The sequence below is a fragment of the Sipha flava genome, unplaced genomic scaffold, assembly GCF_003268045.1.
Source record: "Sipha flava isolate LNK unplaced genomic scaffold, YSA_version1 340_pilon_pilon, whole genome shotgun sequence".
NCBI classification, from domain to species: domain Eukaryota; kingdom Metazoa; phylum Arthropoda; class Insecta; order Hemiptera; family Aphididae; genus Sipha; species Sipha flava.
In genome coordinates, this window is record NW_020273032.1 from 223,469 (window position 1) to 237,873 (window position 14,405).

At 26.3% G+C, this 14,405-nt stretch overlaps 1 protein-coding gene across 3 annotated transcripts; it reads left to right on the forward strand.

Annotated features, from left to right (window-relative positions):
• Positions 1-685: 685 nt before the first annotated feature.
• LOC112687322 (katanin p80 WD40 repeat-containing subunit B1) lies at positions 686-13,042 on the forward strand. 3 transcript variants are annotated; one of them, XM_025559957.1, is made up of 20 exons: positions 686-1,068; positions 2,626-2,675; positions 3,422-3,552; positions 3,669-3,893; positions 4,110-4,235; positions 6,563-6,753; positions 6,897-7,047; positions 7,208-7,398; positions 7,677-7,786; positions 7,860-7,880; positions 8,867-8,908; positions 8,976-9,005; positions 9,064-9,138; positions 9,211-9,492; positions 9,603-9,805; positions 10,021-10,161; positions 10,237-10,313; positions 10,393-10,467; positions 11,292-11,411; positions 11,617-13,042. In XM_025559957.1, the coding sequence occupies exons 2-20, from the start codon at positions 2,642-2,644 to the stop codon at positions 11,750-11,752; spliced, it is 2,361 nt and encodes a 786-aa protein (XP_025415742.1). In that variant the 5' UTR covers positions 686-1,068; positions 2,626-2,641; the 3' UTR covers positions 11,753-13,042. The 3 variants fall into 3 exon arrangements, with proteins under 3 accessions (XP_025415742.1, XP_025415743.1, XP_025415744.1); XM_025559958.1 differs by having other exon boundaries at positions 9,603-9,793; XM_025559959.1 differs by lacking the exon at positions 7,860-7,880.
• Positions 13,043-14,405: the final 1,363 nt, after the last annotated feature.

The window sequence follows — 14,405 nt, forward strand, 5'->3', positions numbered from 1 at the left end:
AAACAAGAAATAAATTTATAAATTAGAATATAATTTTTTTTTGTCTTTGAAATATTCTTATGTGTAGATCATCAATATTTTGATTATGATGACGGGCCCCAAATTTATCATAATCCGGGTTTGATTGTACCGTTAAAACATTTGTTTCGAACACGTGAACGTGTCAACAGTCAAGGGTGTTAAACGAACGCGGACGAATTTCAAAAAATCGTTTCGCACCGACACGCTAAGAAATTCAAATATTTTTTTTTTCGTCGCCAAGAACCGACATGCCGTTGTGGCGTCGGAAACCGTTACGACGATGGGCCCTCCGCTTTCTACGGGGTCGAGTCGACGCGACGTGTGACTGCGCGGTCCCTTTGCCGCCGCGCACACCGCAGCCCTAGAACGTTTCGGCGGCTGCACCCGATCGTTTGTCCGATGCCGCCGCCCATGGCCGTGGAGAGAGACACAGGGGCCCCGGGGGTATATCTTAATTTTTTCTGCAGTGTTCATTAAATTCTTATCATTAATTGTTTTTTAATTAATTTTTAATGTAGTCCCATTTCTGGACCACCGCACGGTTTGGCTGCGAGCGATCGTCCGGGGACGTCCCTCCCCCTTCGCGAACCCGTCGACACGGCGGTTCGTTGATAAAACGCGATCGCTTACACTGCGCCGCGGCCGCGACGGAACGCCACGCTCTTATCACACGGTTGCCCGGTTATCAGCGAGAACAGAAATGCAAATACAAATAATAGTATCGCCAACGAACGTAACGTTGTCCTCGTAACGGGCAACTAAGATGGTGCGAACACCGATGCGCGCTGTACACTGAATGTGTCTGACGTCCGCTGTTTATCGCTCGTCGAACCCGTAACGAACGGTTTAAAGCTCGGGACGATACGTGTCGCGCACATCCGATTTCCCATCGGTTGGTAGGTTTTCGCGGATTTTCCGTTTCTTCCGCGTTCGTCCAAAGTTCTCCGCACCTGCTGCTGCTGCTGTTGCTGTGACAGAGTTCCACTTCGACTCAAAAGACCGTGAGAACCGACACACATTTATGTTGGTTCGCCGACGTTAATGACGGTATGTTTTTCTGTCCGGCCGCATAAAGGTCGTCAACGTTCAATCCGTGTCGAAGCAACGAACGTCTTTACTACTAGAAACGGCATTCCGCCGCAACCCTAATGTTGTTGTCTCAAGTATTCAAGTATTTGAATTGAGTTACTTTGATTCTTGTTCAAGTACAGGCACCCACCGTTACTTGCCCGAGAACTGTATCGAGAACGATATGTGTTTTTACACAGGTTTCAATATTAAAACATGTTATTCGGTCAAAACCAATATTGTCGATACAGGCATCTGGATGGAATAGTTTAAAAATTGCCATAGTAAAATTTGTGTGATCATGTTAACTCAGAATATTAGAAGCAAATTAGGTTAATTTCAGCTGAATTCTCTACGCTTGTCTGTGATTTTTTCAATTGTATTATCACTGAATCCTATGAATTTGTTTTTAAATTTTCATGCTGTAAGCTTCAGTATATTTTCTATTATTAACAGGTACATTTTTTAACATGTTAACATTTATTTCTTAATGTTATGATTACAGCTAGTGATTAACTTCACTATCATAAATATTTGTTTGTTTTTCATTAAAATAAAAATTGTATTGTCAAATTGTGTTAAGATTATACTGTTGACTCATAATATTACAGTATGAAAATAATCTTGTTCAAGTGCAATTATAATGTTTGAAATAGTAGAAACATTTTAAAACAATCAACTGTTATTAGTAGCTTATCTATTGCATTTATTGTTGAAGTTAATAGTTTCCTTAATCAAAATAATATTATCAATAGTTAATGTTTATCTCAGTCATTAATATTATTTGCTTATTGATTTACCTAAGAAATGCACATTTAATATTATGTAAATAATAGTGCTTCAGATTGCATTGTTTTTATTTTGAATCATCCAAATTGTTCTGATTTATTTTTGTATTATATTTATATATTTTTATATTATATTATTGTAATATATTTTTGTATTATATTTCCTATCAAATATATTTAGGTTATATAGGTAGGTATATGTATAGGTGATTAATTTAAATTGTTTTTTCTTCTAAGTTAAATAATATGTCTATTTCATATGCAGCTACGATTAAATCATTTGAATCATTATTTTAGTGTTAATATATAATAAATTCTGAAAACTTATTTCCCCCCGGCACCCCCTAATCAATGTATGAATTTTTACCAAAGGTTGATTTTAAAAGAATTTTATACATTGAAATCAAACTTCGACAGAAATTCTAAAGTATAAGTATTTTTAGTCAAATTGACAAAAAAATTGTAAGGAATTTTATATATACAATTTTTTTGTAATTTTGAGTACCCTAAATTTTATTAATACATTTTTTTGATTGTTGCATGAATGGTGGTTCCCTTGAAATTAATTTGTGGTACACAGGTTGTAAATTGCTGCTCTAGAATATTAATTATATTTGATATAACTAAAGAAAAATTGACAACCCCTAGGATTTTTATATTATATTATGTGATTAAAAAAGAGAATTATATAATTAAAATTCTATGTTTTTTTATTCAATTTTAAAAAATAAATATATTTTTTTTGCAGATTTCATGCCTTTAATATGGCAAACCCTAACAAACATATTCGTAAATTACGTAAGTACAAATTAATGTATTAAACTAAAAATTTAACTATAAATATTAAGTTTTTAATTAGCAAAGTATTAATATTATTTAAGTCATTATAAATCTAAATATTTTATTTACATATTTTAAATATTAGTGAAAAAAATGTAATCAACATTTTTTTTAAAAATAATATTCAAAATTATTCATTTTTGATTTATCAAGTTTAATTTGGCAGTCACATGAGTATTATAAAACAGGTGTATTATTCTAATTGGGAATTTGTATGCTTAACCTGTTTAATTTAATATGCACATATTAGTATTAATACTAATAAATAACATAAATATGTATTACAAATTTTTTAGGATGATTCATTAAATAAGTTAGTATTTGTAAAATTGTGGATAAAGTTGCCGATTTTCTTTACTGATGCTTTACTGATTTAACTTGCACAACTTCCCATAATGTAGTATTTATAATGAATATATGTTCTTATTTGTTAGCACATAAATATATAGGTATATGTCTTAAAACTTATTAGTTCATTCAATTCAAAATGTTACTAATATATTTTTTAACAGATAATTATTCATGTTTAGTAATAAAAAATGAACTATAATTAATTTTTTGATTTTCTGTTCCAATTTAAAAATAATAACTCTCAAGACTTACTTAATATTTATACCAGTTAATTTATTTTTATTTTTTCTTATAATATTAAATTAAAAATGATTTAATTAATAAAAATTGTATTTACTTTTATATTTAAACAGAAGAATTTACTGCTCATAATGCAAATGTAACTTGTTTGGCACTTGGGCAAAAAAGTGGTTTAGTATTGGCTACAGGTGGTGCTGATAATAAAGTAAACTTGTGGAAAGTTGATAGTGAAACATGTTTTATGGTAATATTTTTATTTTATTTTTGTTAGTATTCATTAAAAGTTGTGAAAAAAATGTAAATAACTTTAAAATATATATGTATGTATTCAAATAGTTTAATACTTACACATTGTTATAGAGCTTATGTGGTCACGTGACACCAATTGAGTGTGTACAATTTGATGCATCAGAATATCTAGTGGCCGCTGGAAGCCAAACAGGAGGTTTAAAAGTATGGGATTTGACTAAAGGAAAAAAAGTTAAGACATTCAGTGGGCATAAATCAGCTGTTACAAAATTGGACTTTTTTCCATTTGCATCATCTTCATACTTTGTTACTGGTTCTAGGGATACTAATGTTAAGGTACAATGTATAAAATATAACTTTAGATATTAATCTGATATTTTACATATGTGACATTTGTATTTAAAAAAAATATTGTTTATTATAACATATCGTACATGAACATCATATTATAATATTATATTAGTTTCAATAGTATCTAGTAGAATTATATTTAATAAAAACTTTTTTCTATGTAAAATATTAATTCATTAAAAAAATGTATTTTTGACATAGTTGTGGGATTATCGATATTCACATTGCATAGGAATGTACAAAGGTCATGATTCTTCAATATCTAGTTTGAAGTACAGTCCCGATGGTCTATGGATTGCTTCTGGTGATGAAAGTGGCAGTGTTAAGGTTAGTGATCTCAAGAATCAACAAGTACAAATACATTTGATGGATAAAAATTACAGAAATATGCATGTATTCACCATATTTTATAATTTCTAAAATATTTAATTTTAATATTTTTTTTTTATTTTTCTGTAAATTAATATTTATTTATTTAAAATTTACAGTGTAATTAATTTATGAAAATAGTTCATTTATGTAGATATGTTATGAATTTTTATTATATATAAAAATATTAATAAAAAAAAAAAAAAAATGTTGAAGTCACAGAAAAAAGAAAAAAGGATAAATTTAATCATAAATTGAATTTTTATCAATATACTTTCTATAACTATTTAAGGATATTTATTTAATGTTCAGTTCAATAATTTCAAAGGTATAAAATAAAATACAAATGCTCCTAATATTTAACTTATACATTTTTGATCATTGGAATTAATTAATTTATCAATACCCTTTTTAGATTCTGAGTGAAAGAAAGTATGGTATTATTATTATGTGTGTTTGTGTACACGATTTCTGACTGAATGAGTTTTCTGATTATTACTAAATAAAATGAAAAATATAGGAAATTAATTCTAGTTTGGTATTTTTTGAGCCATTAGAAGAATCGAGAAAAAAAAATAAAAAACACTTAAAATAACAACTAAAATTCAAACCTACTATCGCATTTTATTTTGATACCGATTACTAGTATTTATTTATTTTGAGCCTGTGTCTACGATTTCGACCAAAATAATTGCTCTCATCTTCACAATCATAAGAGATATTTGATAGAAAATGTTGTCTAGTTGATATTTTAATGAGAGTTGTTTCATTGATTTCCTAACAGTTAACATATTAATTACATAAAATTAATGTAAAGTTATAAAAATGCGAAAAAATTTACGAAATACCGGTTTTCAACAAAATCAAATTTTTTTTTTATTTATTTAAAAAAAATAATAATTGTGGATACATAATATTTTCAATAAATGTTTATATCGCCATTTGAAATAGATGATGTGCTTTTTAAAAGATTTTTTTGAGCTTTTTATAGAAAATTGGAATGTATATATTTTCATAGCTTTTTATTAAAAATATAGATAAAATAATTTTGAATTGATAAAATTGATTGAAAACTTAATGTTAAGTTCCTCATACATATTTTTTACTAACAAAAAAAAAAAAGAAAACGAAGAGCGTCTAATTATTACATTTTGATAAAACAATAAAAATCCACTTTATATACCATTATAGTCTTCATACAATTTTAAATATTTATACTTTGGCATTGAAAATTGGATTCAGTATTTTTTATATCATTGTCTTTGAAGCAAAAAAAAAAAAAAAAAAAAATCAATGAAAAATCGCAAAAATAATTAGTCTTATAAAATTAAATTAAAGTCGGATATTACAACGAATTTTTATAAAGGATATTAGTTGTTGAGTTGCTAACCATGAATATTAATTTTTTCGAGAAATTTAAAAGATTAAAAGCTCAATCTACCTTTTACCTAATTAAGAAATTTCTACTATTTCTAAAATACTGAAATATAATATGATCCAACCAATCTCTCATTCGCTCTGAATCGTTTTTTTTTCGAGTACAATGGTATTTTAGTTACAAGTTCAAAAGACTCATAATAATGCAATGTTATTATTATGTTTTTTAGCTATTCTTGTATCTCATCCAATCTAAGAGTATGTAAATGTAGTAAAATAGTAGTTTTATAGTATATAAATGTATATAGAACTGAAGTTAATTAAACAAAAATATATAGTCTCAAAATATATTAAATAAATATTCATAAATAACATTGAATTAAAAATTTATATCCTTTATATTTATCAGGGATTATTCTAAGGATTTTTATCAACTACGCATTTTGTTTAAATAAGCCTATCAAAATAGAACTATGATCTCAAAATATACTGTCAAATTATACTTAAAAATGATAAAATCTGTAGCTTCTATGCGAAGTAATTTAAAATGTAATGTATTTAAAAGATTTAAAACAATTTACATTTGTGTTCAAAGTATTATTTTTAATATTTTTTAATAAATTTCTTTTTTACTTTGTTTATAAATTATAATGTAATGTATAAAATAACACTAAACAATATTCTAACAATTCCTATCTTGGATCACATCCCTCCAATCTTCTATATTCATTATCTTCAAGTCTTGATTTATCTCGTTAATCCAACACATCCTTGGTCTACTGATATAATTGTTAATACATATCAATTAAGCCTAAGATCTTTTTCTTGTTGAATAATTCTTATATATTCTTTTTCATTATATACTATTGTTATAAATTATTTTACATTTGTTGCTGTATATTTTATAGATATGGGATTTGCGAGTTGGACGCATGATACATGCTTTTGATAAACTACATAAAGGAACAGTAACTTCAATACAGTTTCATCCATTAGTATTTTTATTAGCTAGTAGTGGTACAGACAATAAAATTGTTATATTAGACTTGGAAAGATTTAGTATTATTTCACAAATAGATACAGAAAATTCTACAATTAGGTAATTGACAAAAGTATTATTTTATTTTGTATTTGTTGATAAGCCTTTATACATTTACTAATGATGTTTTATTTGCCTGAAAAATTCCAGGAATTTATTGATTTGACACATTTATTGATTTGTATATATTTAATGTATTTTAGGTGTTTGCAATTTAGTGATAAAGGAGATGTTCTATATGGTGGAGGTACTGATTATCTTGGTGTGTATGGTGTAGAGCCAACAAGAGTATGTGATTCTGTAGTTGTGAAATGGGGAAACGTAAACGAGTTAGTTGTAAAAGATAATAGAATTGTAAGTTAATAAAGATATTGAAACGATAAAGGTATCATATATTTACCTACCTATTTATGTATCATGATATAAATATTTAAACTAATTAAATTTTTATTTTAATGTATTAATTGGATTCCTGATTTTCCTTTAAAATTTTATAATATCTTTTAAATTTTAGGTTGGAGCTTCACATTTATCAACAGATGTTTCAACATGGTTAATTAATTTACCTGAAGAATATCCATTTAAAAATCAATTTTCACCACCTGATAAGTCGGTAAAGAATAATACTAATACAATGTTTACACGAGATACTGGTGTTCGGAAAAGTTTTAATAAACAAAAAACTCGAGAAATGATTAAACCAAAGTATGTGAATATATTTATAATTAATTAATTTTTTAAATTGTATATTATTTACTGTTTAGTATTACATAAAATACTAATTTGTGTTATAAATATTTGAAATTAATGCATAATATAATAAGATAATAATTATATATTACATATATTTAAAAAAAATATTTCATAGTATTGGTTATTTGAAGAATATATGTTATGATACTAAATATTAATGAAAAAAATATTAATTACTTAACCATAGCATCAGATATCTTAAAATATGCTAATGTATTTATTATTTTTAGAACTAATATGAAATTGATTGATGAAAGTGAAACTGACATCGAAGAAGATACCAATACTGTAATTAATAATGTTCATGATTACCATTCAGTGTTTAAACCAAATAGAACATGTAAGTCTTCTAATTTGCTTTAGTAATTATTATATATAACAAATTGATAATTACCTAATATGTTATTATTTAGCATTTAAACCAAGTAGATTATGTAAGTATATCTATTTATTTAAGTGTTACTAGTTAAATAAAATAATAAGTATTGTATTAAAATTTGAATAAATATTTAATATTTTTATTTTTAATTAGGTATATTAAATTATATATTAAAACCGAAATGGTTAAATATTAAATTTAATTAATTAATTAATTTAATATAAATATTAAATACAAATTAAAATAATATTATTTAATAATTTTTTAAGAACTAAAACTTAATGATAATCAACAATTTTCAATATAATTACTGGTAAACCCATTTCAATATGTAATTTTATGTGTATGTATAATATATGCTTCATACTGTATTGTATTGTATATTATAATATTTGATTTTAAAAAGTGAATGGATCAATTTTTTATATTAAAATACAAGATATTTCCGGTTTTCACTGGAATAATTTAAACTATAACTGATATTAGGTTCATAACTCCAAAACAGATGTATTCACAAATGTATTATTCTTATAAAATGTTCATATAAGTAAAAAAAAAATTAAAAAATGTAGTTCGGTTATCTACCAAATAAATTATTTTATGAGATGTGTCATTTTAATTTTCAAATTAATCATTCAAATCAATCAAATTTAATCATATCAAACTAAAACGTTGTACCTACATAATATAGAATTTTATTTGTGGATAAATCTGTTCTGATGCTTTGTGTGTCTTATATTTATATGTTTTTTATCTTTCAACTTATTGGGCTTGTTTGTGATTTTATATTTTTTATATTTTCATAGTAAAACATGTGTCTTTAGATACTTCTTTGAAAGTTATGGCTTTTAATATGAATACAATTGTTTTATTTATGCCTTGATATTTTACACTTAACATGTTAAAAAAATTATTAAAAAAAAAGTTTTATTAATTAATTGTTTGAGCTATTAATTGAATGTTTTTATTTTAAAAATCATTTTTTTGTTTTTTTAATAAAAAATTACTTTTATTAAAAATTAACTTTAAATAATTTTTCAGTGAATAGGAGTCCACCTCCATTTTCACCATTATCTGAAGATGGTAATTTTTTTTATATTTAATTTTTCATTCAGTGTACAATACTTATTTATCATAATTATTTTTTCAGATAACCCAAATACTATATTTGTTTCTGAAGGTATGTAAAAAATATGTAACATAATTATTACATATCTGATTTTTTTTTTTTTTTTAAGTTAACAAAAGTCAATCAAATAAATATATAGCAGTAGAAGATTCTGCTAAATTGGAAGATAGAAAACATAGTTTTGGTAAATTAATCATATATATTTGTAATTTTGGTATAAACATTATTAAATATGTCTTATATTTGTGTTGATTAGATATGTCTCAAGGTTTGATGCATAGTAGTTATTCGGAAGCAGATACTTCATCGATGGAGTCCACACCATGTGATTCATTCCATATACCCCAGTATGAAATGAATGATTACCAAAGCCCTTTACCAACAAGTCCTTTCCCATCACCCCCTGATGTTGAACATTCTGAAAAAAGACACAATCCTTATTTATCTTCATCGGTTTCAATGCGAAGTGTATCTTCAAATGTAGCTAATGAACATCTATCTAAACGCCCATCTTCATTACCAGTATTTAGACAAAGTGGTTTGTATTTTAGTAATATTAATTTTATCAAATAATTAACTTGTAATGTTATACTTGTGATGCAATAAATATCGCACGAAAACTTCAATACATGTGTGATTATTTTTTAGATAATTTTGCTTATGGAACAAAGTACACATCTCCTCAATCTCAAAGAAAAGTAATTCCTAATGAAATGTCTTCAATACCTCATCACAAACGACTGTTGGCTGATGATAGTTTAATTACACCAGAGTATAAAAAGACTGATCCTATGGGCACCATTACACTACCTTTGGATGATTTTGAAGACATGAAAAATGTTTGTACAAATGTGCGAATTTTTTTTTTAATGAACAATTATAAGTAGTCTATTTACTTTAAATTAATTAATTTGATTATGGAATATTCTATATCATTGATTTTTACACTTGTGAACAAGAATTTATTAAAAACATTCTTTGATATTATTTCAGCTAATAACTTATAATTTTATTCTACGTAATAAAATTAAATATATACATAAATATAACTTTATATTTGTTATAGAGTTTAAATCATACAATGTCTGATGAAGAAGATATTGTGGAATTTCTTCTAAAAAATCATAAGTCCACTATGGGAGTGCTCAAAGAAAGACAACGCAATCTTAATATTATTCAAACGCTGTGGACTAATAAAAACTTTAAGGTATATAAATTGTTCATATTTTTAATTAACACTACTCTTTATATGTATAATTTCTGATGAAATTGATGTTTTTAGTCTGCAGTCAATTCTGCTGTTTCCATGAATGATGAAGCCATCATATCGGATCTTATTTCTATTATAACACAGAGCCCGTAATTATAATTTTTTTTCCTCAGAATTTTGTTCATTTTCGTCATTTCATTTTAAAATGTATTTAATTTACATTTTTAGAAAACTTTGGTGTCTTGATGTTTGTAGTATGTTACTTCCTGCAATATCTGATTTGATTCAAAGTGGCAATGAAGCGTAAGTTGTTCAATTAATTGGTTATCTATAAATTTTATTTTTATCCTAGTTTATCAATCATTTAGAAGATGCCAGAGTACTTGTTACTACTATTCTTCTGAGTGATACCTATTTTGAATAATAACAATAATATAAATTACATATTTTAATATTATATGACTATTTTACCTTCGGAATACTTGTTTAACCTATTAATCCTTTGTACCGAATTGTATTGACTGTTAATGTATGTATTATGAAATTAATCTTTTACATCTCTGACGAAGTATTCTTTATACTTTTCATACAATTCATAATAGTTTATAATTAATTATTATAAAATGTATTTTTATAAAAGTACCATTATGGGACAACAAAATCAAAAACCTATTACATTTTAATACAGCAAACTAAGTTTTAAATATTGATATTCAATACTAGTATACTATAATTCTAAGAAATGTATTTAAATACCATACGCGATACGCTTAATATTAGACACAAACATTTATACCCATAATACTTAATTAAATCATGTAAATAGCATTTTACTTAATATTATACTCTATCATTAATTTTTATTTATAATTAAGATTACCCCATATTGTACGTTAATGTGTTCTACGCGATTTATTTTTATATACTAAATATGTTATTTATATTAAAACTAATGTAACAAATATCTGAATATTTACACTGTGCCATTTAGACAATACGAATTTCGGGCAATTCGCTTTAAATAAAAGTTGTTCCTCTCTGTTTATTTTCATTTATTGGTTTGAGTCAAAAAATAAATATTTTTAACCATTACCTTTTTCTTACCTAATCTCATTTATATTTTTTAGGTTTATAAATGTTAGCTTCAAAGCTATCAGAGATATATTGCAGTACTTCATGCCTGTTATTAAAAATAATATACAAAGGCCGCCATCTGCAATAGGTGTCGATATCATGCAAGAAGAAAGGTATAGTTGCTTTTTAAAAATAAACTGAAGAGCCGATCTATAATTATTATAATTTAATTATTTTGCTTTTATTGAATACCAGTGTCTATTTAATACTTTTATTACTGTTACTAAACAGTCGATGACTACTCTGTTTCGGGATTTTTTACGACTTCGTAAATATCAATCATCTTATCTATTGATTGATATATGTTTTTCATTATAGGTACAACAAATGTCGAAAGTGTCACAATACGCTTATGAACATCCGGTCATTTGTGTTAAAGCGACAAACGGTCCAAGGGAACTTAGGAAACATGTTCAGGCAGTTGCATATGCTATTGCAAACGATCGACATTTAACAAAAAAAAAAAACATGTTGATATTATTTCGTTTCTCTATTGAAAGAGACGACGAAAAATGTTTAAATGTCATAGCTAAATTGAAGATTTTTGTTATTGTTTTTCGATAAGTTATTATTAATCAATTATTTTTACTATTTTTTATTTATTTATTATTATTTTTTTTTTGTCAAAGTCTTGTCTAACTGTTGTTAATTCGTAATTTTTTTTTTCTACAAATTTTCTTTAACTTTATGTCTTGCAGATATTAACTTATAACCCTTTTTTTACGATTCAAGTTCATTTAACTGCGTATCACTAACACGCTATTGCATAATCCAGTCCTTATTTTAGAAATCCAATCGTTATTTCTATAATATTGTAGAAATGCATTCCCAATTGGCATTTAGTAATAAGATTATTTTTGGCCTTTGATCACTTATTTTCTTTTTGCATCTCGTCGGTAATAATACTATATGATTCCACGCATACAGTGTGAGTGTGCCAGTGTGCATGTATGTAAAATATTCCGTTGAATATAAATTTAATTTTATTTTTTTACTGTTATTCGTTTTATTCGTATTTGTTAAATTTGTTTTTTTTCGATTATGAATTATTTTACTGTTCAAGCGGAGCGGAACAAACACGAATATTAAATTAATAAAACGCGTCTTGCGAGCGATATATATAGCTGTTGCACAGAACATATACGCTTAAAGTTTCACATAAAAACATAAAATAAAAATATTAAATATATTTTTATTTTAATGAGTGCTGTTAATTCGTTTGGCCATATTATTTTACCTTCGTATTATTCATATGCATTTTCACGGGTTTTTTTTTTCTTATGTATCTTGAGTTTCACGTTTTCAATATCACGGAATAGCGGTTTTTAAATGAATTGATCCTAGAGAGCACACGTACATTGGTGATATTCAGTGTTTTCTATCGGTCGAATCCGTCCACCGTACATCGATATAACACCATTGTTTTGTACGGTTACCGATGTTTTGCGTGTTCATGTCGTACAAAAATAATAAAGGAAATCACAATTTTTTACAATGCTTAAGAAAAATAAGAATTCCTGTTTCGTTCGTTTTTCGGTTTACTAAATACAATTGTGAACATTTATATTTGTTTCACAATAATTACAGTGTGGACTACTAAAGAAATGTATTGTACAAATACAAAACTGATGAGCTTATTAATATTATGTTAAACTTTTGATTTTTCGCCGTACGACTCGTAGTAGATACGATACTGTACAAAAAAAATATATTTGTGATTGCAATACACTAACCATATTTTTTACTTATTTATTTATTTTTTCCTTCCTCTGCAGCGGTTCCTGGTCGTATTTTGTTCATGTCCAACGGAGAGCGAGGGCAATTGCTACGAGTAGAACGATTTTCTTTTTGCGCGGCAATTGGAAATGTACGCCGTACAGTGCCGTGCGTTTCAATCCATACTCGCCGCACTTTTTTTTCTACGCACTTGAAACACTCATTTATTTTTTTTAAAAATCCTGAACCACGCGTAACGCAAAACTATTAGACTATTAATTATAATATTTTGTTTATAAATGCACGATGGACTCGAAAAAATCGGGGGAAGAACACGTCCCCTCCTTGACCCTCCCCCTATATGGTCGCCCTTGGGAGAGAGAAGGACGCGGATTATTTAACAAATGTAAGATCGCCGTCGTTGGACGTTGGATTGTCGTCCGCGTAATCGAGTGCATGGTAGCACGGAGATGACTCCGACACGCACGGTCAATGTTTATTTCAGAAGGTGATCTGGGGTATTGCCTCCAGAAAATGTTTTTCATATTGTTATTGACTTAACTATAACCATTCGTTAAGTCAATAACAATATGAAAATGTACACAAATGCATGTTATAAATTTGGTTTTATTATATTTTTATTCTTAATATCTGTTTAATATCCAAGCATATATAGTTACAATTAAATAAGAACACAAATAATGGGTTAAAGATAAGTATTAAACATTTACCAAAATTAAATAATACAAATTAAAATTATCATATTCTTTATTAAAACTATGATAAATATATTCTTAAAATATAATTGTGGCAAATAAATAAAGATTATTTTACATCATGTTTAACCTTCAATTACTTTTTTTAAAAAAAAAATTATGCACCCATACTGCCTAATTGTTCTCCTCTGAACCTGATGCACAAGAATATTATAATCGTATTTATTGTGAACAACAAATTCACTGGTATCAGGGAGCTTTACAATAACAAATAAATTTCTATAAATATTTGTTTACTATTAATTCATAATATATAATAAAAAATTAACATTAATTACATAAAATACAACTATTTTACATGCATAAAATGTAACATTATAGCTAAAATTATTTTAATTGTCTGTATCAATTGAGTTAAATAGAATATTTAGTCTTTCATAGAATACAAATTATAATTTTTTACTTCAGTACATAATAAACCACACACCGAAAGTAACTAATAATAATGGATGATGATAGCAGAATCATCAAGTTATTAATAATTCATATTATAAGCAAAATATAAACTACCTTCAAACCGGTTTACTTGGGACACATAGGTAACTTGATTACAAATTATATGGTTTTATGCTCTTAGTACGATCAAATACCCAGCAATATATATTGGCGACTTTA